General features: G+C 46.7%; 1 protein-coding gene across 2 annotated transcripts in view; it reads left to right on the forward strand.

Moving 5' to 3' along the window:
- The first annotated feature begins 1,848 nt into the window (after positions 1-1,848).
- BMP6 (bone morphogenetic protein 6) overlaps positions 1,849-22,168 on the forward strand; it is a 165,556-nt gene continuing 145,236 nt past the window's right edge. For both annotated transcript variants that reach the window (XM_088024387.1, XM_028122907.1), the window contains exon 1: positions 1,849-2,479. In XM_088024387.1, the coding sequence (XP_087880513.1) occupies positions 1,849-2,479 (631 nt within the window). The remainder of the gene's footprint in view (positions 2,480-22,168) is intronic.

A 22,168-nucleotide genomic window follows, 5' to 3' on the forward strand; every position in this document is an offset into this window, starting at 1 on the left:
GGATCTGTAGGTTACTGGGCATTCTTGGATAGTGTGAGAGCAGGTGGATTTGCATCGTGAAAGGCCGATGGTGGTGGTGGTGTCTGGGTAGAGGGGTCCCTCTCTGTGATTCCTGTCATGGAACCTGTGTCTTCTATGCTTGATCTTGTCTAATGCTCCTGGCAACCTGGCTTTTTAGCACCTGTGTCTATTACCCTGAATGGGAACATGCCAAGCCCCTACCTGGGCTGGAATTTTCTATACCACCTCTCCTCAAGTTTTATCTATGTAGCATCATGAAAGCTCTATTGTATTTCAATACATTAAAATGAAAAGTTAACAGAAAAACTGGAGAAGCACTGAAATATTTCCAAGAAAAGTAGAGGGTTGCTTTTCTCTGATATTACCTAATTACCCCTTTTCTTTAAGGTGCTAGCTTAAGAAGCCAAGGCAAGGCTGAACTGGTCCCAAACCCCCAGGACTCTGGCTCTGGTTTACATTTGGCCCTCTCTGTGGCCCATTTGTGAGCAGCTTCTCGGAGGGTGTGTCCCAACTTCGAGCAGCTGCCTTTGAAAGTCATGTGTCCGCTGAACGCCTATGTTACATCCATAAGAGACACTAAGTAATAAAAACTATTCCTGTCCTTTCTCTGTGAATAGAGGTGGCATTGATTTAACAGCTGATTTTGCTTTTATTTAGTTAAATCGTCAATTCAGGCCTTTTACGTGATTGTAAAAGAGACAGGTTTACATTAGGGTGTTGATCGTCCTTACTAGCGATGACCTCTTCGCCTTTGCTACCTCGCGCCTACTTTGGGTGCCTCCAAGAATTCTCCGTACTTGAAACCTACGCGCGGCCGAGGCAACGCCTCCCTGGAGAAGGAGGGTGAAAGAAGGGGGCGGGCCTATTTAAATACAGGCGAGACGCGCCTCTTCATTGGCTGCCAGCCTGTCTGTTACCCAGGAGGGCAGGGACTCTCGGGGGCTGGAGTGCGGTACCTGAGCGAGACGCGCACCAGAAAGCCCACGTTGGCCGCTGCGGGGAGCGCAGCGCGGAGAGGCGGGAGACTGTGAATTCCCGCGCCGTCGCCGCGGTCACTGCTCCGCACGCGGGTCCCGTTCCCTCCGGTCCCCTCTGCGAGCGGCGTTTGCGGGGCAGCCGGGAGAGCTCTAAACGGAAAGCAAGATCCTTGCCGCCTCCGCTTGGGGGGGTCGAGTGGCGCGCCGAGATTCTGAGGGGGAGCGACAGTGCCCGAGGGCGGAGGGGCGCGGAGTTTGTGAGCGGGAAGGAAGTTAAGCCTCGCGGAGAAGATTGGCATCTCGGGACGCCGTGTCGCCACAGCCTGGGCCCCACCGCGGAGTAACTTCGCGGCGGCCGTGCTAGCCAAGGAGAGGCGTGCGCTGGGATGATGCCGGGCATCTCCCCCAGCTGGTGAGCCGCCCCGCCGCCCCGGCTCCCACTCAGCCGCCCGGGGGGGGGGGGCGCGGGACAGCGCACGTGCGCGGGCAGCGAGGCCCGAGAGTGACCGCGCCGTGACCCGCCCAGGGGCGAGGGCGCCGGCTGCAGCGCAGCCCGGACTCGGACGCACCTGGCCTGGACCTTGCGCCTCTAGAGCCCTGCGCGGGAGTCTGGGGCTCCCCTCCGAGTGGTTCTCCGGGTGATCTCCCCCTTCGCCTCCGCTCCAGCCTGGGCAACTGGGGGCGCCCCAGAGGACGATGAGAGATAAGGACTGAGGGCCAGGAAGGGGAAGCGAGCCCGCCGAGAGGTGGCGGGGGCTGCTCACGCCAAGGGCCACAGCGGCCGCGCTCCGGCCTCGCTCCGCCGCTCCACGCCTCGCGGGGCCCGCGGGGCCAGCCCGGCCGGGCGGGGATGCTGGGGCGGAGGGCGCAGTGGCTGTGCTGGTGGTGGGGGCTGCTGTGCAGCTGCTGCGGGCCCCCGCCGCTGCGGCCGCCCCTGCCCGCCGCCGCCGCTGCCGCGGGCGGGGGGGCGCTGCTGGGGGACGGCGGGAGCCCGGGCCACGCGGAGCAGCCGCCGCCGCCGCCGTCCTCCTCCTCCGGCTTCCTCTACCGGCGGCTCAAGACGCACGAGAAGCGCGAGATGCAGAAGGAGATCCTCTCGGTGCTGGGGCTCCCGCACCGGCCCCGGCCCCTGCACGGCCTCCAGCAGCCGCAGCCCGCTGCGCTCCCGCAGCAGCAGCCTCGCGGGGAGCCCCCTCCCGGGCGGCTAAAATCTGCGCCCCTCTTCATGCTGGATCTGTACAACGCCCTGGCCGCCGACGACGACGAGGACTGGGCGTCGGATGAGGAGAGGCGGCAGCACGGGCCCCGCGGAGGGGTCGGCTCGTCCCAGCCCCGGCAGCCGCCCCCCGGCGCGGCGCCCCGGGTCAACAGCAAGAGCCTCCTGGCCGCGGGACCCGGCGGTGGCGCGTCCCCACTGACCAGCGCGCAGGACAGCGCCTTCCTCAACGACGCGGACATGGTCATGAGCTTTGTGAACCTGGGTAAGGATCTGGGGTAGCCTAACCACGAATACACTCTCCCCCTAACGGTCTCCCGAGCCCAGGGAGGGAGGCGAGAGGGTGGAGGGGCCCCTGGCACGTGGGGCCCGGCTGGGGCGGTGGGGACGCGAGGGCCCGCGGGCTCCGCTCCCGCCACCTGCGCCGCGGTGGGCTGCTCGTGCGCTTCCCCGCGCGGCGGGCCGGGCCGGGCGGCGCGCTGGGGCTGCGGGAGGCGGCGGGCGGGCTGGGGCGCGCCGGGGCGTGGGACTCTCGGACTGCGGCATCCGAGCGTACTCCGCGCTTTTTCCAGTAATGCCGGGGCCAGGTTAACTCGGCTTTAGCAGAAAAGTCCCGCCCGAGTGTAGCCAGCAGGGAAGGAGAAGGCTCTTCAACACTCTTTCCCCTCCTCACTTCTTTTGCATCCTTAAAGCTCTGAGTGCCAGTTTCTCCACTGGGACTTTCAGGGAATCTGATAGCAACGGAGAACTTTGGAAACTTGACGTGATTGTGTTAAGTGGTATCCACGGAGTTGGGGGAGGAGGGTTGCAGAGGAAGGTGCCAAAAGGACCTCGGAAGGCATGCCAGACGGGGTTCGCGCGGGTTTGGGACCGGATCCCCAGCCCAGTTGGGGTAACCCACCCGGGATCCTAGTTCACATGCCTTTGGCGGGTGCCCCCAAAGGCTGAACTTCTGATCACTGCTGCCCCGAGCCGTACGGGCAGAGAAAGGGTGCGGGTTAGGGGCCGGGGTTGGGCGCTGAGCTGGTCTGAACTGGTTGCCAGGCAACAGAATGGAAATTCAAGGGCGGCTAAATCGGGCTCCGCCACAAATGTTCTGTGGCAAACCCGGACGGAGTCACATAGCCTTCCCTCCCGGCCCCCCCCCCCCCACCCCGGAGTTTTCTCATCTGTAAATGAGAACGGTGTAAGGAAGACTTTTTTTCAGGATCAGTGCCTCTGATTTGTGCTACTCTTCATTCATAAACTGACTCAGCTTAGCGTAGACAAAGGGTTGTAGGGGACACGTTCTCCGCGGGGAGAAATGGGGGCGCCGTAGCCACGCCAGGGGTGGGTCTCCGCGGACTTCCTTTCCCGTGTGAGACGCGTGGCCCTGCCCAGGCCCCAAAGCGGGTTACCAGACACTTGTCAAAGCCACGTCAAAAGTGTCTGCATTGGACATTATTTACTTGAATGATTACCATGTAAAATAGTTCAGCGAGTTCTTTACAACTGTATCTATGAGATGATTCTCTGCTGGGTTTTGGGGGAAGGAAGGAGTGGGGACCCAAGAGGGAGGTCAGATTGGCATCCAACTGGTGCAGAAATCCTCCTGGGAAATTCATGAAACAGAATCTTACAGGGAGTGGAGGCTCAAGGCCTGCCAATCTTGCTGCTTGCAGGGCCAGGAGTTCTGATTGGATAAGAATTTTCACCATTTATTGGAACCAAATCCAAGGTTGAGGCACCTCCAGGAAATATTCTAAGGACTCTCATTGCCGTCAATAAAGTTTGCAGGGGAGGGCCAGCGCTCTTATTCTAAGTTCGGTGCTGCTTCTTGCTTAGAATTTCACCTCTTGCCACCCCCCCCCCCCGTTTCCCGACAGCCTTGGGGAGATGTTACCTTGCCTCTTGGGGTGGTCCCAACCTGGACAAAGTGGAGGATGAATGGTACTTCTGGCTCTTTCATGGAGAATCATTCACAGTCTCCAGAGAACTGTGCCTGGGCTTAGACCACAGTTCTAACCTTGGCTGTCCATTAGCATCACCTGCGGACACTTGAAGAACTAAGGGATGCTGGGGCTGCTCCCCAGAGCAGTTAAGTCAGAGTCTTTGAGGGTGGGCTCTGGCATCTTTTTTTTTTTTTTAAAGTGTCTTTGGTTTTTCTAATATGCCACCATGGTCAAGAAACACTGACGTGATCCTGATGTCTGAAGGAAATCAGATCATTCCAGTGAGAGATCAAGAGCAATGCTTTATGTTAGTGGCTCTGGAATGTTGCTGCACATTAGAATCACCCGGGGGCTTTTAAAAACCCAGATGCTGAGGTGGTACCTTGTATCAATGAAATCAGAATGTGTGGGCTGGAAGCCAGGTGTCCATAGTTTTAAATTAAGATTCTTCATGTGAATCCAGTGTTTGGGAACCACTGCCTGAAGTGATATTTGAAATTGTTAGGGTTGGCTTCAGGCTAAGTTTGTAAAGGATGGTGACATTTACTGTGTTTAATGACCTCTAAATTCTCCTCGTTCCTTGCTTGTGTGACCTTTCTTGGTCTACAGGTACACAGTGGTTCTGAGTCACACTGCTTGAAGCTGGTTGTCAGCTAATCCTGCTAAGGGGATGATTTAACTTACATTTCTCATAAGGGAAACTTCAAGGTCCAAAAAACAACACCGAAAAATTTCCAAGAGAATTCAACAGGAGTGTCCTCTCGGGTCTGGGACAGGCTGATGTGGAACTGGAAGAGATTCCTGGGTAGGAAACTCTGCCCCAGGCCCCTCCTGTCATAGCACGGGGCTTTCTGACTATGAGTTGTCACTGTCTGTAGGTCCAGCCCTGGACTCCACGGGGTCAGTTGGGGGGAAACCTTCAGGTAAGTAGAATCCAAGTCACAAGCCATGCCACCTGCTAGTCCAGCAACTCTAATCTTAATCCATTTAGCAGTAGGAAAGAGGATTTCAGAACGAGAGGCTAAAATGTGATAAAATCTGATTATCATAGCTCTGAGCTTAAGGACAGTTCATTTGACGAAAGTAATTGCTTAGCAATGTGGATTCTCTAAATAAGAATGTTGGAGAATTCTGCCGATTTCCACATCCATGGCAGGTTAGCGGCTGTATTACCTGACTCATTAAAGAACCTGCAGAGAGATACATGTTTTCAAGTACTTTTACACCTAGTAAGTTAGATAAATAAACTGAAAGTATAAGAGAAAGTGATACATAGTTGTAAACCTTTTTTTTTTTCCTCCCCTGGGAAGGGAGAATAATTTACTCATGAAATACATCTGAAACACGCTGAGACTTCTCAGCTGGAGTGGCTATTAGGAAGTATGAATCAACAGAATTAAGTTTCTCCCACATATCCCAAATGCTGGTTATTCAACCAGCTCACTATCATTGATGTTGACTGTTTGAAACTCTCTCTGGGTGAATAGGTTGGAGATGTTAACCTCCTTAGCACTGACGGGCTGGTGCATAGGGTGCCTGGCAGAGCGGGTGCATTCAATCAGGGCCCCAGATGCCATTTTATTCTTGTTTTCTAATGCTAAAAATGTCTTGGCAGTCTAATAAGCAGTACTGCCAATTTGGTGACCTTGGAGAAGTATCCTGAAATATCCTTTAGATCTTAAAATTCACCTTCTTAGAAAAGCCTCTCTAACCCCTGTGTAGCAAAGAGTGCTGTCTCCCCTCTCCCCACTTCTTTACCGTCACGGAATGCTGCTTATTCCCTTGGTTGCACTTATCACAAAGAGTGTGTGTGTGTGTATAATTTTTTTCTTTAAAATTTGCTTATTCACATGTCACCCCTCTGGGTGGCAGCCTCAAAAGGCAACCAGGCCTTTATCCTCCATTGAAACCTAAGTCTTAATATCATGCTGAGCACATGGAAGGTGCTTAATAAAGACTGAATTAATGAGAAAGACCTATCCTTCATTTAAAATTCATATTTCACTGATCTGGAAGATCTGATCACTTAGAAATGGCATACCTGATTTCTGTTAAGTCAGACATTTAAAGTAAAGACATTTAGGACATGGAGGTTAATGGTATCCAATGTATATCATAATGCTTTATTAATATACCTGTTTTTTTATTAGTTACCCATATGTATATTTCTAATGTGCATCACATTTGAGAGTAGTGCAAAATTTTTCTTTAAATCTCTGCATTTCAGACTTCATTTATTTTGAATTAATGAGGTATTGATCTCTAGATGCTAGGGTAAAAAGGGAATAAAACTCAAAATATGCTCAGAGAAGGAAATCAGTATGTATTAGTACAAGTAACAAGAAACTTATTGTACTAAAAATCCTGGCAATCTTCTGAACAAAATTACCCTTGGGAAACATAAATTAGAAGAAAAATGGAATACTCCCTACTTGTATTTGTAACCAGATACACTGTACTGTCTTTTTCTCATAAACATAGGATCAGTGGTACTATTTTTCATGGAGGCTGCCTGTACTTATGAAGATTTTTGTTAGCAGAAAATAAATCCCTGCCGGCAAGCTACTCACAGCAAATATAATTTGGAGAATTTGGTTGCAAGAGTGTGGTTCAGAGGAGCAGTGGATGTTCTAAAGAAATTTCAAATAGTAAATGTGAAATTCAGTGGTATTTCAACAACAAAAAGTTGTACAAAGTGTTCTTAAACTCAGATCAAAGGGCAAGTAGATATCATTGTTTAGACTTCAGATGGTGTTTCCTCTGGTTGTCCTTCTAAGAATGGGTATAAATCCTTTTTAAATGTGCTGAATCATGCTTAGTTCCTCTACTTAAAAGCTTACCTCTGATTAGCATGGAGGAAGGATTCCTACTGATAGAAAAAAAAAAAAATGTGTCTGGGGGGAGGCGAGCAGGTCAACAACGTTCAGCACTTGAATATTCAGCATGTCCTCACTGTTTTCAGAGTTGAGTGACTTTAAATGTTGGATTTCAAAGTCATGTTTTCCTTGAATATGGGGGTGGGTGGCTGCATGCTGGGCGTCAAAGGTGGTCAGCGGACTCTCGAAGATGACTGCCCGGTCATCCCGCCTCACTCTCTTTTGAAGGAACGGAGTTAGAAAAGGAGCACGGAGAGGGTAAAACTTCTTGGATGATTCACCGGCGTTCTCTAATTTTTCGTAACTCTTTCGCTCTCGGCCTCCCGTCCTGCATTTGAAAATGAATTAGTCCATAGAACGCTTTTTCCTTAATATGAAACCAGTACAGCTTTTCTCTTAATTTTTCGATTGTGAGCCTTGTCTTGCCTTTTCCCTCTCTCCTCCTGTTCGAATTTTAGTCACATCATATTTGGCGCGTCCAGCAGTGGGAAGGAAAGCAGGCAATAGGGAATTTAATCAGACAATTGTGTTCCCGACAAGAAGCTTCCGTAAACACCCAAGTAAGGGGAGTAGAAATCAATATAGAGACTCTCTGAGAGATGAACAATTGAGAATCCTCATGTATGCAGACAGCTGTTACACATTAACCTTTCTGTCCCCACCCTCCTTGTGGCCATGGCCCAACCCAGCCAGGTGCCAGGCAACATGGCTGCCTTGGCCACAGGGTGTCACCCAGGGCCCGGTGTGGGGCACAGCTGAAGACTTGTGTTCCTCACAAAAAACCTGATGCCTCCTCCTTTCTCTGTTTTCATCATGACAGCTCAGCTGCTCTTATTCAAGCGCATTCTCTCCTCTTATAATGTGCTTACTTTCCAACACCATGGTTGGCCGTGCTCCCTTCCAACTCTTGCCCTCTGGAAGCTGGTAAGCCAGAAAATGGCTCCAGTCTTACCTGGAAGATAGGAAAGTGGTGACAGTTGTATCAAAGAGAAGGAAAACCATTCTCACTCTCATGAAAACTAGACTCACTAAAGAACCAGGGCCATCACCATTCTGAAGTTTTTGAGAGTGCCAGAAATTCTCAGAACTCAGTTGTACCTGCTCATCTTCCACTGGAAGCATTAGAAATAAGAAACTGTAGTTCACTGAAGTTGACTGGATTTTTTGTTCAGTTACCAGTGTTTTGGTAATACTGTTCTTAGGTGCCTGAGTGGCTCAGTCGGTTAAGCGTCTGCCTTCGGCTCAGGTCATGATCCCAGGGTTCTGGAATCGAGCCCCGCATTGGGCTCCCTACTCCTTGGGGAGTCTGCTTCTCCCTCTGCCCCTCGCCCGTTTGTGATCTCTCTCTCAAGTAAATAAAATCTTTAGCAAAAAAAATTGTTCTCTTCCCCTCGCCCCCCCCCCCACTGTAAATATATCGTATTTCGGTCCCCTATGTGTAAAGTTAGACTCTGGAGCTGGCTGGGGACATGGCTCCCTTCCATATCATTGTTTTATCTGGGGAAACATGCCCAAGCAACCGACACCCCATTTTAAAGCAGGGCTTTCACTATCATTAATAGAAGTTTGGATTATTGGCAAATTTGTTATCTATAGATCATAGAATTTAGAGCTTTAAAGGTTTTTGAATATCATCTAGTCACTTATGTTTGTAGTTAAATTTGTTTGATTTATTCAGGACCATTTCCTCTTCACTGCTGTTTTATCTTAAGGCTGAGGGACGACCACCAAGAGATCCTCATGCACCAGAGGAATAGGGCCGTAGGGCCATCGGTCAGGCAGGAGTGGATAATTAAGGAGAAATTACAAAAGCATGCAAGAGCACTGCCCTGGGCGAGAGGTGGGGAAGCCCAGATCTGGAATTTTGTGGGTTTTTCTCTTCGTGGGTAGCATTCTCTCCTAGAACTCTGCTTGTGGAAAAGAAAAAGCCATGCATATCTATAAATATCCCCTTGTTTGGCATGCCAAAGCACTGCAGACCCCAAAGAATTGTTCTCTGCTCTGAAAGTGAGTTGAAAACCAGGTTGCTGTGAGTGGCATTGTTCCACTGATGTCTGCAGGCACTGAGTCTCTTCCTGCCCTTCCCATGTCCATTATTAAAATGATTGGGTCCATAATAGAAATGATATCTAAATGACATCAGGTAATTCCTTGATGGGTCCCCATGGTCTTGTTATCTCTAACCCAGTCCCAGATGACTGGGTAGAAGACTCCCCTTCAAACATTTTTGCAGAATGAGGTTCTGGTTCCGAGTGGGAGAGCCTTCCTGACTTTCAGGTTCCTGGGCATACGCCCTTGATTACTGATCCTGCTGGATAGGTTGGGATTGTCCTAGGCCTGAAATGTCCTTGCTTCATATTGCTGATTTGATGTTCAGATTGTTTTCTCATCATCAGAGAGCTTCGTGGGGGTGGGGTGGGTGAGTGCAGTGGCTTGACTGCAGGCAGAAAACAGTGTCTCCAGAGCAGAGCCAAGCCCTGAGCCTTCTACACACTGAACTTTGATATCTTCCTCGATCCTTACGATGACTCTCCTGCCACTTACCCTTTTCACCTTGTCCAGAATGTGACTTCCAGCCTTAGCCATCTGTGTGTGTTGATTGTTGTTCCTGTGTTTACAGTCTTGTTGGTTTCCTGTACATGAACATGGGCTGGCAAAAAAAATTCTGATTCGTGTATCAGCAGAGTGTGAACTAACCACATCATCGGTGTGAGCTATTTTATGTGCTGATTAGGTTGGGACATTTTTGTAAGTGGGCTTGCTTAAATCCCCGAGACCAGTTATTTTCTCCCCCCTCTTTCAAATCTATGAGTTACATTTAAATATTCTAAAGATAGAGCTTTGTCAACTACAGAATTAGGGACTAAGAGTTTTACTTGACTGTTTTTTTCCAGATTTTATTTGAACACTCCCATGTCAGAGTAAGTTAACAGAGAAGCTGTGCATTAAAACAAAAAAATACATTTTTTTAGAGCAGTTTTAGCAGTGTATAGCATAATTGAATGGAAGGTCCAGAGATTTCCCATGTATTCCCTGCCCCCATAGAAATAGCCTCGGTTGCTGTCAACATCCCACACCTGAGTGGTACATTTGTTATACTTGATAAGCCTACCTTGATCACCTGAGTTCATTGTTCACCGTAGGGTTCACTCTTGATGTCCTGTGTTCCCTGGGTTTGGACTGATGTATAAGGGCGTAAATCCATCATTATAGTGTCATACAGAGTCCTTTCACTGCCCTAAAACTCTTCTGTGGAGAAGCTGTACATGTAACCAGAAAAACAAATCAATGGGAATATGAAAATTCCCAAAATGGGCAGAGTTTGTGGGGAGAAAAATAAAATGCCTTTGTTGAATAATGTTTTGTTTCTGTGGTCTTACCACACTGGTATATAAATAAGTAATTTCGATGGACTCTGTGGACCTGATTTTGTGCTTCTGTGTTGACCCCAAATCCATTAGAAATCCCTCCCCCACCTTTTTTTTTTTTTTAAGTCTGGGAGTTTAAAAATCTTTTTCCCTCCACATACTTTCATTGAGGTGTCTGTCACCATAGTACCTAGACAATCCCTTAGGCAGAGATATGAGCGATTAAATTTCTCCCTGGCTTGTGCCCTGTTTGATCCATGCTCTGCAGGATTTGGGGGAGTCAAATAAGCCTGAAGAATGAACAAGAATTATACAAATTCTGTGCTTGTTAATTATTGAAATTTGGGGGGTGGTTAGGGGAAGGATGAAATATTTTTCCTTCCTTTCTGAAAACATATTAGAACTTAGTGTGCTTTTGGATTGAGAAACTCACAAAAGTGTTTTACTGGCCCTAGAGGCAGGTCAGGGGACCTTAAAAGATTTCCTCAGGAGAAACTGTTTAGACCAGATTAACACTAAATTAATAGAGACTCTATAAATCCAGAGGGCCTTGTAAAGTGATATATAGATTAGGCTTATTTGCTTTGAACTGTTTTCTATGAGATCGGGCTACACAGATTAATGGTAAATAAGAAAACATAACTCTGAAAGATTGTTATTGAACGAACAATTCATTTGAGGTGTTTTTGGAACTTGTGGGCATTTTTTTTTATAAGCATTGTACAGGTGAGACGCTTCATAAATTCTCTTCAACTCTCCTCCTGCAACTCTCCATTTTAGTGGGGTATTTTCTCACTGAATACTAGCTAAATCCCCCTGCTCCCCGTAATGAAACCTCTCAAAAAGAGGGGAGATCTTGGGACCCTGGTGGTATCAATGGGCTTGGGAAATTTAGCTTTAGTAACCTCTGACTTAGGATGTGCTATGGTTTAAGTACCCCACTGATAGGACAGAAGCTTGCTCAAGCCCTAAGTGAAATGATACCACAGGGTAGGACTAAGACTCAGGGTAGGTAATGGTGAAGAGGACGTAGGTGCTTTAAAGACCTTTGGAGAGTTGCATTTTTCCCAGGCGGGGCATGGAACAGGCCGTTGCATCATTATGGGGTCTGTGTAGGGTGGAATCCCCTAACATCAGCTTTGGGAACTGCTCCCACAAATCCAGCACCTTGGTTATTTCATTTGCTTAACTGAGGGTGTTTGACACCTCTTGTTACGCGTGCACATTTGTGTCCTCATTATAAGATGTGGACTCCAGCATAGCTTCAGGGATGTAGGTCGTCCCCAGTGGAGGTTGGTTTCCCTCTTTCTCTTTTGCTTTTCCCTTTTCTTCCCATTAGTAAATTTAGCAACTCCATTGCATTTATTTCCTCTTTCTTATCTGTTCTTTTCTCACAGTGTTGGTGCCTTTGGTTAGTCATTGACCTAACACAGCAGATTGTATGCCATCTCCATGGTGTCTGGTGGTTTTATACCACCCAAATGACTCACTGGCCCCTAGAATGGATGAGTTGCTGGTTTTCTTGATGGTGCTGGCAAGTGCTTATGGCCAATTCAATATAGAATCGAGGAAAGAGTGCATGATCGAGATTTAGGAAGCTTGAATTTATGCTCTAGTCTTAGTGCTATCCCTTTTTATGATATCTTGGTCAAGCCACTTAAGTGAATTTCTTGGTCTCTTTCCTTGTAAAATATCTTTCCTTTTTTGTAAAATGTGAGCACATTGGCCGGATCAGCATTTTCCAAATAGCGTTTCACGGAACACTACTTTTCCGAAATATTGTGCAGAAGATGATCGTGGAGAATATCATTTATATCCTCCTCCGAGACTTACAAATCAATCAGCATATTAAAGCTCTGACAAGCCCAGCAGTGAAGAAGTCTGCTGATTTGCTTTAGGAGAGTTTTCTTTTTCTATTTACTTTTGCTCTGTAACTGCTTTTTAGGTCCACCTCAGGCGCCTCTGCCCCCAGATCCACTCCTGATCCTTCCCCTGGTCATCTTTGTGGAGCGGGGTTGGGACCCCAGGCAGCTGCATCTCTAGCGGCTACTTGCTCTTCTGTGACTCTAGCTCGCTCTGGATGAGCTGCCGGATTCCACCTGCCACTGGTGGCCCCGGGGGCTCTCCCTCCTGAGGGTAGAAGTGGCCTCTTGCTGCTGCTGACGGTCCATGGGCTGTCTCAACATAACCCGTTTGGCTGCTTGGCTTTGTCTCAGCTGTCTACACCACCAGTTCCCTGCATTAAATTCCCTCCGTTGTGGGTGCCTGGGTGGCTCAGATGGTTAAGCGTCTGCCTTTGGCTCAGGTCGTGATCCCAGGGTCCTGGGATCGAGTCCCGCATCAGGCTCCCTGCTCAGCGAGGAGCCTGCTTCTCCCTCTGTCTCTCTCTCTCTGTCTCTTATGAATAAATAAATCTTCAAATAAATAAATTCCCTCCATTGTAAACACTGGCAGGGATTCCGCTTTCCCTGCTAGGACTCTTGATTGCTATCATCTCTTTGTTGTTGTTGTTGTTACTATTCTTCATTCTTTTTTTATTATTATTACGTTATGTTAATCACCATACATTGCTATAACCTCTTAATTCAGTGGCACGAAGAGAAACTCTGAACTAGAGTATCAGAACCCAATGCTGGGAGTGTTCCCTGTTGTGTTTCTCTGACTCTTTATTTTCTGAAACAGCTTTCTTGAGAGAGAATTGACAGAACAAGCTGCTTATTTCAAGTGTACAATTTCATGAGCGTCAACATAGACCTGTACCTACGAAACCACCCCACGGTCGAGATAGTGAACATATATCCTGTGCTATTCTTTGGGGCAATTACCTCTGCCAGGGAATGCAATAATCCTAACGCACAGGATCTTCAGTGAAAACTCCCATTTTTCATGGATGATGTTGCTTTGCATGCATTGGTCTTACAAGCCTTGAACATCCTTAAGAAAGGAATTTGCTGAAGATGTTTGTGAATGGTTATCTTGGAACCAAGGAGTGTGGGGTCAAGCCTTCCCGGGGTCAAGCTTGCTCTCTGCAGCTGGTGATTGGCTTTTATCCTATATCTCACCTCCCATATTTATTTTAGGAGATAATAGTAAAAATAGGTAAGTTCTCTTTCCTAATTTTGAGATCGAGCATGTAGGGGTACTTTTGGGTTGTTAGTGATCCTATTGACATCTTGTTTCTAAATACTCAAGTTTAAAAGATCTGATCCTTCTGGAAAACATCACAAAGATGCTTTCCTGTGTTTCTGTTTTAAATTCTGGCAATTTAGGTAGGGCACAAGTCCAAGAAATTTATGAAAGTAGACTCCAATTTACCCCCAACTTTTCCCCCTATGCTCATCCTTCTCCAAATGTTCTGTAAGCTTAAGTAGAAACTGCATTTTTTTTTTTTGCAAGAAAACCTAAGTATTGTATTTCTTTATGGCCTTTGCCTGGAAGAATGATCGATGTCACTTATTATTCTATTATCTCAAGGCAAAAACTGAGACTTTTATAGCTGCAAACTCAGATAGTAAGATAGGGGTGAATTTGGAGAAAATTATTGGGAGTCGTATTGATGTTCCTAATAGCGCTGGTCACATGATGGAACAGCTTCATGAAGTTACCTGACCATGTCCTAACTCCAGACCAGGGGAAGCTTCTCTTGTCTTTCCACCCACTTTCTCCTTTCCCTTTGACTTCTGTCCGCATCACTCTGCTGTCCCAGGTCTTCATCTTGCTCTCCACAAGACTTTGTCACTTTGAGACCTTTTTTTTTTTCTTCCCCTGAAAGGACTGTACAGCCAAAAGGTGAAAAAATTCTCTCCTTTCTGTAATGCTGCTTGCTCCCTTCTTGGTTCTTTTTCTATCCTGTAGACTGCTGCTTTATTTGGGGACATTTCGTGAAAAGCAGCAAAAGATTGAGAAGGGTTGGCATGTGACACGAGAGCTACACACGGGGCTGAGATAGCCACGCCCAGGCCTGGGACTCAGGAGATGACAAAGGGCCACAGGGCACGATGACAGGCAGGTGCCAGGCTTAAAGGTGCCCCGCCACAGAGACGTGGCGGCCTGGTGGTTGGCAGGCCATGGTGATGGGGAGCCCAGCAGCTGGTGTAGTCAGAAGGCCAGAAGTCAGCCGTGGGGAGGTCTGTCCGTGCTGAGCACCTGTGCGTGTATTCGGAGTGCTGTCCAGGCGCGATGTGGCTCCAGAACTGTGTGGGGTCGCGCTTCTCAAGCTGTCTTTGCGCAAGAACCAGTTTTGGTTTTGTTTTGTTTTTAATTTTTGTGGACCTATACTTTTGTGAAATCCACCAAAGATGAGTTATTAGAAAAGCAAAATGAAACAAAACAGCCCCAATCCATAGAAAACCAAGCCTCAATCTTTAGTTATTAGATTCCACTGGTATGAAATAATCAAGTTGTTGTCAAACTGAATAGCCTCCACTTCTGTAATTGTTGCGCGCAGGTTGACGGTGGGTCAGCACAGACCTAGCGAGTTTCTTTTCCTTCCTTCCTTCCTTTTAAAAAAGATTTTATTTATTTGAGAGAGCGCGGTTGCCCAAACAGGGGAGCAGCAGGGTCCCCGCTGAGCAGGAAGCCCCATGTGGGGCTTGATCCCAGGACCCTGGGATCATGACCTGAGCTAAAGGCAGACGCTTAACCGACTGAGCCACCCAGGCGCCCAGACCTAGCCTGTTTCTAGGGAGCAGCTTCTTGGACCAACCGGCTGACTCGGGGCATTTGGTGAGGGAATCTACAAGGGTCTGCGAACCAGGGAGCTAGGCACCCCAGTGCCGCCCTAATCTCCGCCCTCTTCCCACATCCAGCCAATCGCCAAGCTCGCTGTTTCTGCTTCGGGGATCTCTCAGTCCCACGGGGTTTCTCCACTCCTTCCCCAAGTTCCCTGCGCCAGGTCACTGTGAGGTTGGCCTAGACCTCTGTGCTGTCTCCTGTGGCTAACCCACCCTTGCATCTCTGCCGGCTCGTCCTTCCGTAGCTTGTCTTTCTGTTCTCCCTCTTCCCTCCCAGTCCCTGGATCCTCACAGCAGACTGAATGAAGCCCCAATGCCACTCTGATTCCCACCCGGTCGTCCAGCTTTACCTCCTGCGCTCATCTCTGTGTGCTATCCTTCAGCTAACCAACTGCTGAGCAATTTCCTCCTACCCCTCCTGGCCTTTTTCTCCGGATTTTTAACGTTTATATTGTACAGCTGCCCATTTCCCCATTCTCAGTTCTGTCCTCCAAACCCCGGTTCGAATGCCATCTCATGGTAGCCTTTCTGACATCAGCTGACCCACATGCTATGCATGACTCTTTGGAAGAATGTTCGGAGCTTTGCCTTAATGCCGAGTGCCACAGAGCAGCTTGCTAACGTCAGATATGTGTTTGCAGATGAACTCCGTGTGGCTCATAGGAAGGATTTGGGAACCTTGGATTCCAGTGTTGGCTCAGATTTGGGCAAATCACCTTCAGCACCAACTTCTCTGATTCTTTGTCGGGTAATATTTTATTCGTCTTGACACCTCCCACCCCTAAGTACCTAAGGTGGTGCCTTAACCTTCGTTGATCCTGAGTAAGTGCTCACTGGGGGAATGAAGGTCAGTTTGTCCAAAATAAAATTGGTGTATGCATGTCTTCTTTCTTTCTCTCATCACTAATAACATCAAACCTTTGAGTGAGAGAATTATAAACTGTGAAACGCTGTGCAGATATGAGAAACACTCTTTAACTTTTCTATTCACAAAAGTGGTTCTAAAAAGGGACCTTACCTTGCCTTCTCCTTTCAGGGTTTATGTTCTGTGACTTTCTGGGGGGTTCAGAAGAAAAAAAAAAGCCTTCAGGAAGAAGAAATATTCTTTTTCCTCTATCTGGTGTCCTTATGACTTTAATAAGTATTAATAGGAGTCAGAATTGCTGCTAAGTCTAAATTAAATTTTCTGGTTGTGCCATGCAGAAATGCTTGCATGCAAGGAGGCACGATTCCCGCAGGTGCCAATGCAAAATACTTATCTTGTCAGCCTGTACTTTAGGCTCGATGGCTCGGCTTACATCGCGAAGGTGTTAGACACTCTGTTTACGTAAGGGCTGAGGGGGTGACATAATGTCTATTGAAGCAAACTCACTTAGCTCCCCAGGAGGCAACAGGGAGCATTTAAAACCCAAAGACAGATCAAAGCCATGGGCAGGGTTGAGATACCCCTGCCCAGGACTAGAGAGGTCTGGCCGGGGGAAGGTGGTCTCTTGGTTCGTTGCCCGAACAGACGTGCATTATTGCCTCACTGTATTTCCAGAACATTGGTGAAATGAATCAGGCAGAATTCAACTCTGAGCAGCCGATCCAGAGAGACTGCCTAAGTGGGCACAAGTATGTCCAAATAAGGTTGGAAAAAATGTCAAATTAGAGTCAGCACATACAAGATGTGATGTTTCTCTTTCTTATAGACTGTTATAAAAGTTGTTTAAAATTAAACAGCTCTTCAGTACTTAAATTATGTGTAATGAGACAGGTGGGTCCTGGAACAGAAAATATTTCCCCCCCCTCATCCCACTTAAATTTTGCTCTCCCTACCGGAGTATGCAAGACATAAACACTTTCATTTCCAGGATATATATTAGCCTTAGGATGAGAAGAGATATATTAGCCCGAGGGAGAGAGACAGAGTTGATACAGGTCATAAAAGTAGCAGATCCAGTTCTCCAGGTTTTATCTGATGAACTGCAAGTGTGTAGCCAAGAGGAATATGAAATAACTTCAGGTTCCTATTTGTAAGTGATGAGCTTGTGTATTTTATCATTTTAAGATATGTATCAATGTAGAGGAAGGTATTATACAGTAGACTCCCTTTACCTGACTCCCACCCAATTAGGCAGTTTTTATTTTTTTTTTTCAGCTTTATTGAGTAGTATTGACAAATAGAGATTGTATATATTTAAAGGCGTGCATCATGGTGACTTGACATAAGTAATTGTGAAATAAGAAAACGTGAAATCAAGCTAATCAACATATCCATCATGTTCTAGAGTGACCATTTTCTGTGTGTTTGGGGGGGGGATGGGGGTGAGAACACTTGAGATCTGCCCTTCTAGCACATTTTAAGTATACAGCGCAGTATTAACTACAGTCACCATGCTGTCCACTAATCTCTAGAACTCACCATGCGTAACAAACTGTACCCTTTGACCATTGTCCCGTTTCCCTGCCCCCACCCCCACCCCCACCCCCACCCCCAGCCCCTGCAACCACCACTCTACTCTTGGCTTGAGTTTGACTATTTAATTTATTTTTTTAATTTAAACTCAATTAGCCAACTTAGAGTAAGTGCATCATTAGTCTCAGGTGTAGTGTTCAATAAATTATCAGTTGCTTATAACACCCAGTGCTTATCACCCGATGACCCTATCCCCCCACCTGAGTCTGACTATTTTAGATTCTATATATGAGTAGTAGTGTATAGTATTTGTCTTTCTGTGTCTGACTTCTTTCACTTAGCATAATGTCCTCCAGGTTCATCTATGGTGTGCCAGGGTTTCCTTTTTTAAGGCTGAATAATACCCTACTGCCTACTCCACATTCCTTTTACCATTCATCTGTCCGCGGATACTTAGATTGTTGCCATATCTTGACTGGGGTTTTTTTTTGGCTCTGTTTAGGAATAAGTAATAGCGTGTAATGCTGCATTATTCAGGACTTACAAGGTTAAGGTATCTTGGCTCTTGTAATATCTGTCCTCTCTCTCACTTTTTTTCCCATTTGACCAGCTCTTGTGGGAGTCACAATTCATCTTGCGTTTGCAGTACATCATCTAACTTGTGCCCTCTCAGTGTGGGATGACATGAGACACTCTTCTCTGAAGCAAATGGTCATCCCTTTGACTTTTTTTCCCACCTGTGTTTTCAGGACAGTAGAAATGCTAGCTCATTCTCATGCACTTGATCTGTCTCATTGGGTGTTATATTTTCATGACTCTTCTGGTGCCTGGGGCCTGGCTCATAGGAAGCCGAACTCAGAAGTGAAACTTCTCCTGAAGTGCCACCTTGCATCACTAAAACCACAGAGACAACTGGGATAGCCCTGTTAACACTACAAAAATAAAAGATGTCACCAGAACATTTTGCCGGCATGAGGGATTTATTTCCACGATTCTCTAAGGTCAACTACAATACGTGCTTTTTCCTACCAGGCAGCAAGCATGTTTTACCAAACTCTTACCTAAGTGCTTTTCATTTACAGTTCCACAATGAATTCTTGGCCTCCTCCATGTTGATTTCAGCAAATATTTTGATGTGATTCTACACCTTTTTTGAGGAAGCAGATTCCAAGTTGCCGTTCATCTTTTAATTTTTGCCAACATTTTGCGAAAAAGTTTGAACAGAAAAATTGAAAGCTTTTACAGTGACTATATACCCCCCCACAGAATGCAAAACAGATCTACTTATAAAATGATCCCATATAGCACATGAAGGCAAAAGTATATAGGTTCTATTGTCATATCCTTTTAAATTCTGGAAGATACAGTGACAGTGTGCCTCTGAACAAATGGAAGCTGAGGCACTGGGTAACCTACTCTGATGAAAGAGTTCCTTAAACCCAGGGAGTGTCTTCAGTGTAGAAGTGACAGATTTAGTTTGGTTGTCCGGTATGTTTATGGAGCTCTTTCAAGGTACCAGTCTAAGCACCGACTCTACTCCAAACAGAATATGGTGGTGTCTAGGAGAGAGCTAATAAGCAGAATAGTATGGGTGTACCAAGGAGGATGTGATTAATTTATGAGGGGACATGACATTCAGGCTAAGTGTAGAAAGAAGAGTTGGCTTTCTGCTGGTGGATGTGGAAGGCACGGGGTTTCCTGCCTGAGGAAGCTATGAGGGGAATGGTGGTAGGTCATTAGGTGTAGTGAGGTCTGAGGTGCTGGATCCTAGGGCAAGTGGGCCTGGAAGTGGTATGGGACTCAGTGGGGGGAGGAGGTTGAAAAAGTAGGCTTAGACCAGACCCTGAGGAATATTGAAGCAATTCTGAGGAGTTTGGACTTCATTCTGTAAGCAGTAAGGAGCTATTTACAAATTTTCAGTAAGGCTGTGTGCTTAGGAAGATATTTCTGGTAGCAGTGTGGAAGAGGCTGGAAATGGGGAGACCAGCTAGGACATTTTTGCAGTTGTCTGGGTGGACCCTCCCATTTAATCTGTATCTGCAGCATCTGAGGGGCTTTTTGAAATTTTAAAAGTATTTTGCATTTTTTCCTTCCTTCAGTTAAGTTTAGAATGTTTAATAAAGAGGGGAAATTAGGTGACAAATTCATGAATAGCACCTAAGAGTTTATAACTTGTGGAAAAAGTGCTACTTCCAGTAACTAAAATCTGAAATGTGGTGATTTAAATAGACATTTAAATAGACTTAACCTGGTCTTCCTGGAACTCTTTCCCTCATTTCTTCTTACAATTAAAAACAGCAGTTTGTGAGCTTAGAATTGTGGTCAAGCTGCAGAGAATGTTTCCATTTTTGAAACTAATTGGCTCAAGAGGAGACTGGGGAGTAATGAACTAAGCCTTGTTCATGGCTGCTCAGCCCAACTGGACTGACCAGATTGAAATTCAGCTTGATTTCCTACCTGGTTTGTCTCCATTCTGTTGGCCAACCCCCCCCCCCACCCCCGCCACCCCAACCTGTAACAGATAGCGTGAAAGAGAGGTGTCCTCTTCTGGGGCTGGGAATTAGCCAGTGTCAATTCAAGTAGGTGACATGCTCTTCTTCTTTCTACTTCCCTAATTCATCACATGAGGACCTACTCCTAAGAATTTTTATTCACAGTGCCCAATTCACAAAACGTCATTACCTCCATACACAAAACCCAGGACAACCATGTGTAGGAGAGATGGTAAGAGATGTGACCACAGCCAGTGTTGGTATTTGTGGTAGGTGGGACTCTGGCCCCCATAGCATTTGCCCCTTGGTGTTAGCCTATGGATGTGTTGTTACCTTACACGGCAGAAAGGAATGAAGATTCCTGAATAGCTGACCTGCAACTAGGGAGATTGTCCTGGATGATTAGTCACAGGGACCCTTAAAAACCAAAGAGGAAGGCAGCAGAGGCAGAGAGATGTAGTGGAAGAAGCAGATTCAGAGCGTGGGAGGGACTCATCCCACTGTTGGTGGCTCTGAAAATGGGGGAAGGAGACTCAGGCCAAGGGCTGCAGTGGCCTGGGCCCTCAGCCGACAGCCAGTAAGGAAATGGGGACACCAGTTCTCCGACTGCAAGGAACTGAAGTCTGCCAACTCGAATGAGCAAAGAAACAGATTCTCCCCTAGAGCTTCCAGCAAGGAAAGCACTTTTGCGGACACTTTGGTTTGAGCCCAGTGAGACCCATGTCGGACTTGTGACATGTGGAACTGTGGTGGTTTTAAGCTGCTAAGTTTGTGGTAATTTGTTAAGGCAACAATAAAAAATGAATATGGCGTTATTTGTATAGAGGGCTTTGATACCATTCTTGTTCCCTTGGAAATCCCTTCCGTTGGTGACTGGCTGGTGGTCTTCTGGAGGGGGTTGTACCAAGGGTTGCCAGAGGTACACTGCCTGCATTTGTGATGCGGGCTTTATCCCTTAGTGGGGCAGCATTAGGTCAGTGCCTTCTCTGTGCTCCAGTAGTCACCTGTAAAAACAGGGCATAATAACTGCATTTAGTTCTTAGGGTGGTTGTGAGGATTCATTGAGATGCTACGTGTAACAAGCTTAGCACAGTGCTTGGTACGTTTTAAGTGCTCAGTTATAAGATATTGGATTAGTTTGCAATAAGGGACCATTATAAAAAAAATCTTTATGTTCTTTGCCTGTCATACAACTTAACACATCCTCTTATGTTAAGGGTAGGAAACCATAAAAAAAATAAAATAAAACAACCCTGGGAAACTTCAGGCAGTAAATATTCTTCTGGAATGAGCATATACATGATGTACTCTCTGGAACTTGAAATAATGTTTGAGAGAAATTTATAAAGCTAAAGCACTATGCCAGTGCATTTAAAATAAAGCAGGACATTTGGGGGTTTATACCAATTATGGGGACCACAAATACCCTGTGAATTAGCTCAGTGCCTACAGCCACCTTCTGAGTGGGTGGAGATGTTTGCCATTATTAAGCCTACCCAAGCCGAATGATTAAGATCCCTGTTGATGTCCAAATAATCAGCACGTACTGAGGAATGTTCCAGTTCCATAGGCCTGTAATTTTGAAATTCCGCAGTCTCATAATTTCCATAGTCTTATCATTTTCTTGCACCCAGTGATGGTCCTGGTCCCTAAGATTGCAGTATGCTACTGTGTTATCATGATGCCCTAAGGCTGGTATCCAGAGGATGAGCCTGTTGAGGTAGGGATTTCCCACTTTTTTTTTCATTGAGCCAAATCAGGAATCCTATTAAAAATAGGAGAGGTCTCTAGTATCACCACGTTGAATTCCCACATAGATGCCACTGGTTTTCTGTCCTTCTGTGTAACAAGAGCTTATAACTTTCCTGTAGATACTCATTGCCTACTGTGTGTTTCACGTACCAGAGGCAACCACAGATGAGGCACTGTACCCCCACTGGGGAGCAGTGGGCATAGGGGTCTCATGTTATTGATATGCTTTTCAGAGCATGAAGCTGTGCTTAGGCCAGATTGCCAATACCAGGGAAATTCAGGGTTTTTTTCCCCCCTGACTTGTGTTTTATGAATATAGAAGTATTATAAATGATCATGTTTTCATATTCTTTGGTCACTAGGAAACTCAGAACTGCTTCTATTTATTTTATGGTATTTATTTT

The sequence above is a fragment of the Eumetopias jubatus genome, unplaced genomic scaffold (assembly GCF_037043125.1).
Source record: "Eumetopias jubatus isolate StellerSeaLion01/CBP00866 unplaced genomic scaffold, mEumJub1_p1.0 scaffold_6, whole genome shotgun sequence".
Lineage (NCBI taxonomy): Eukaryota > Metazoa > Chordata > Mammalia > Carnivora > Otariidae > Eumetopias > Eumetopias jubatus.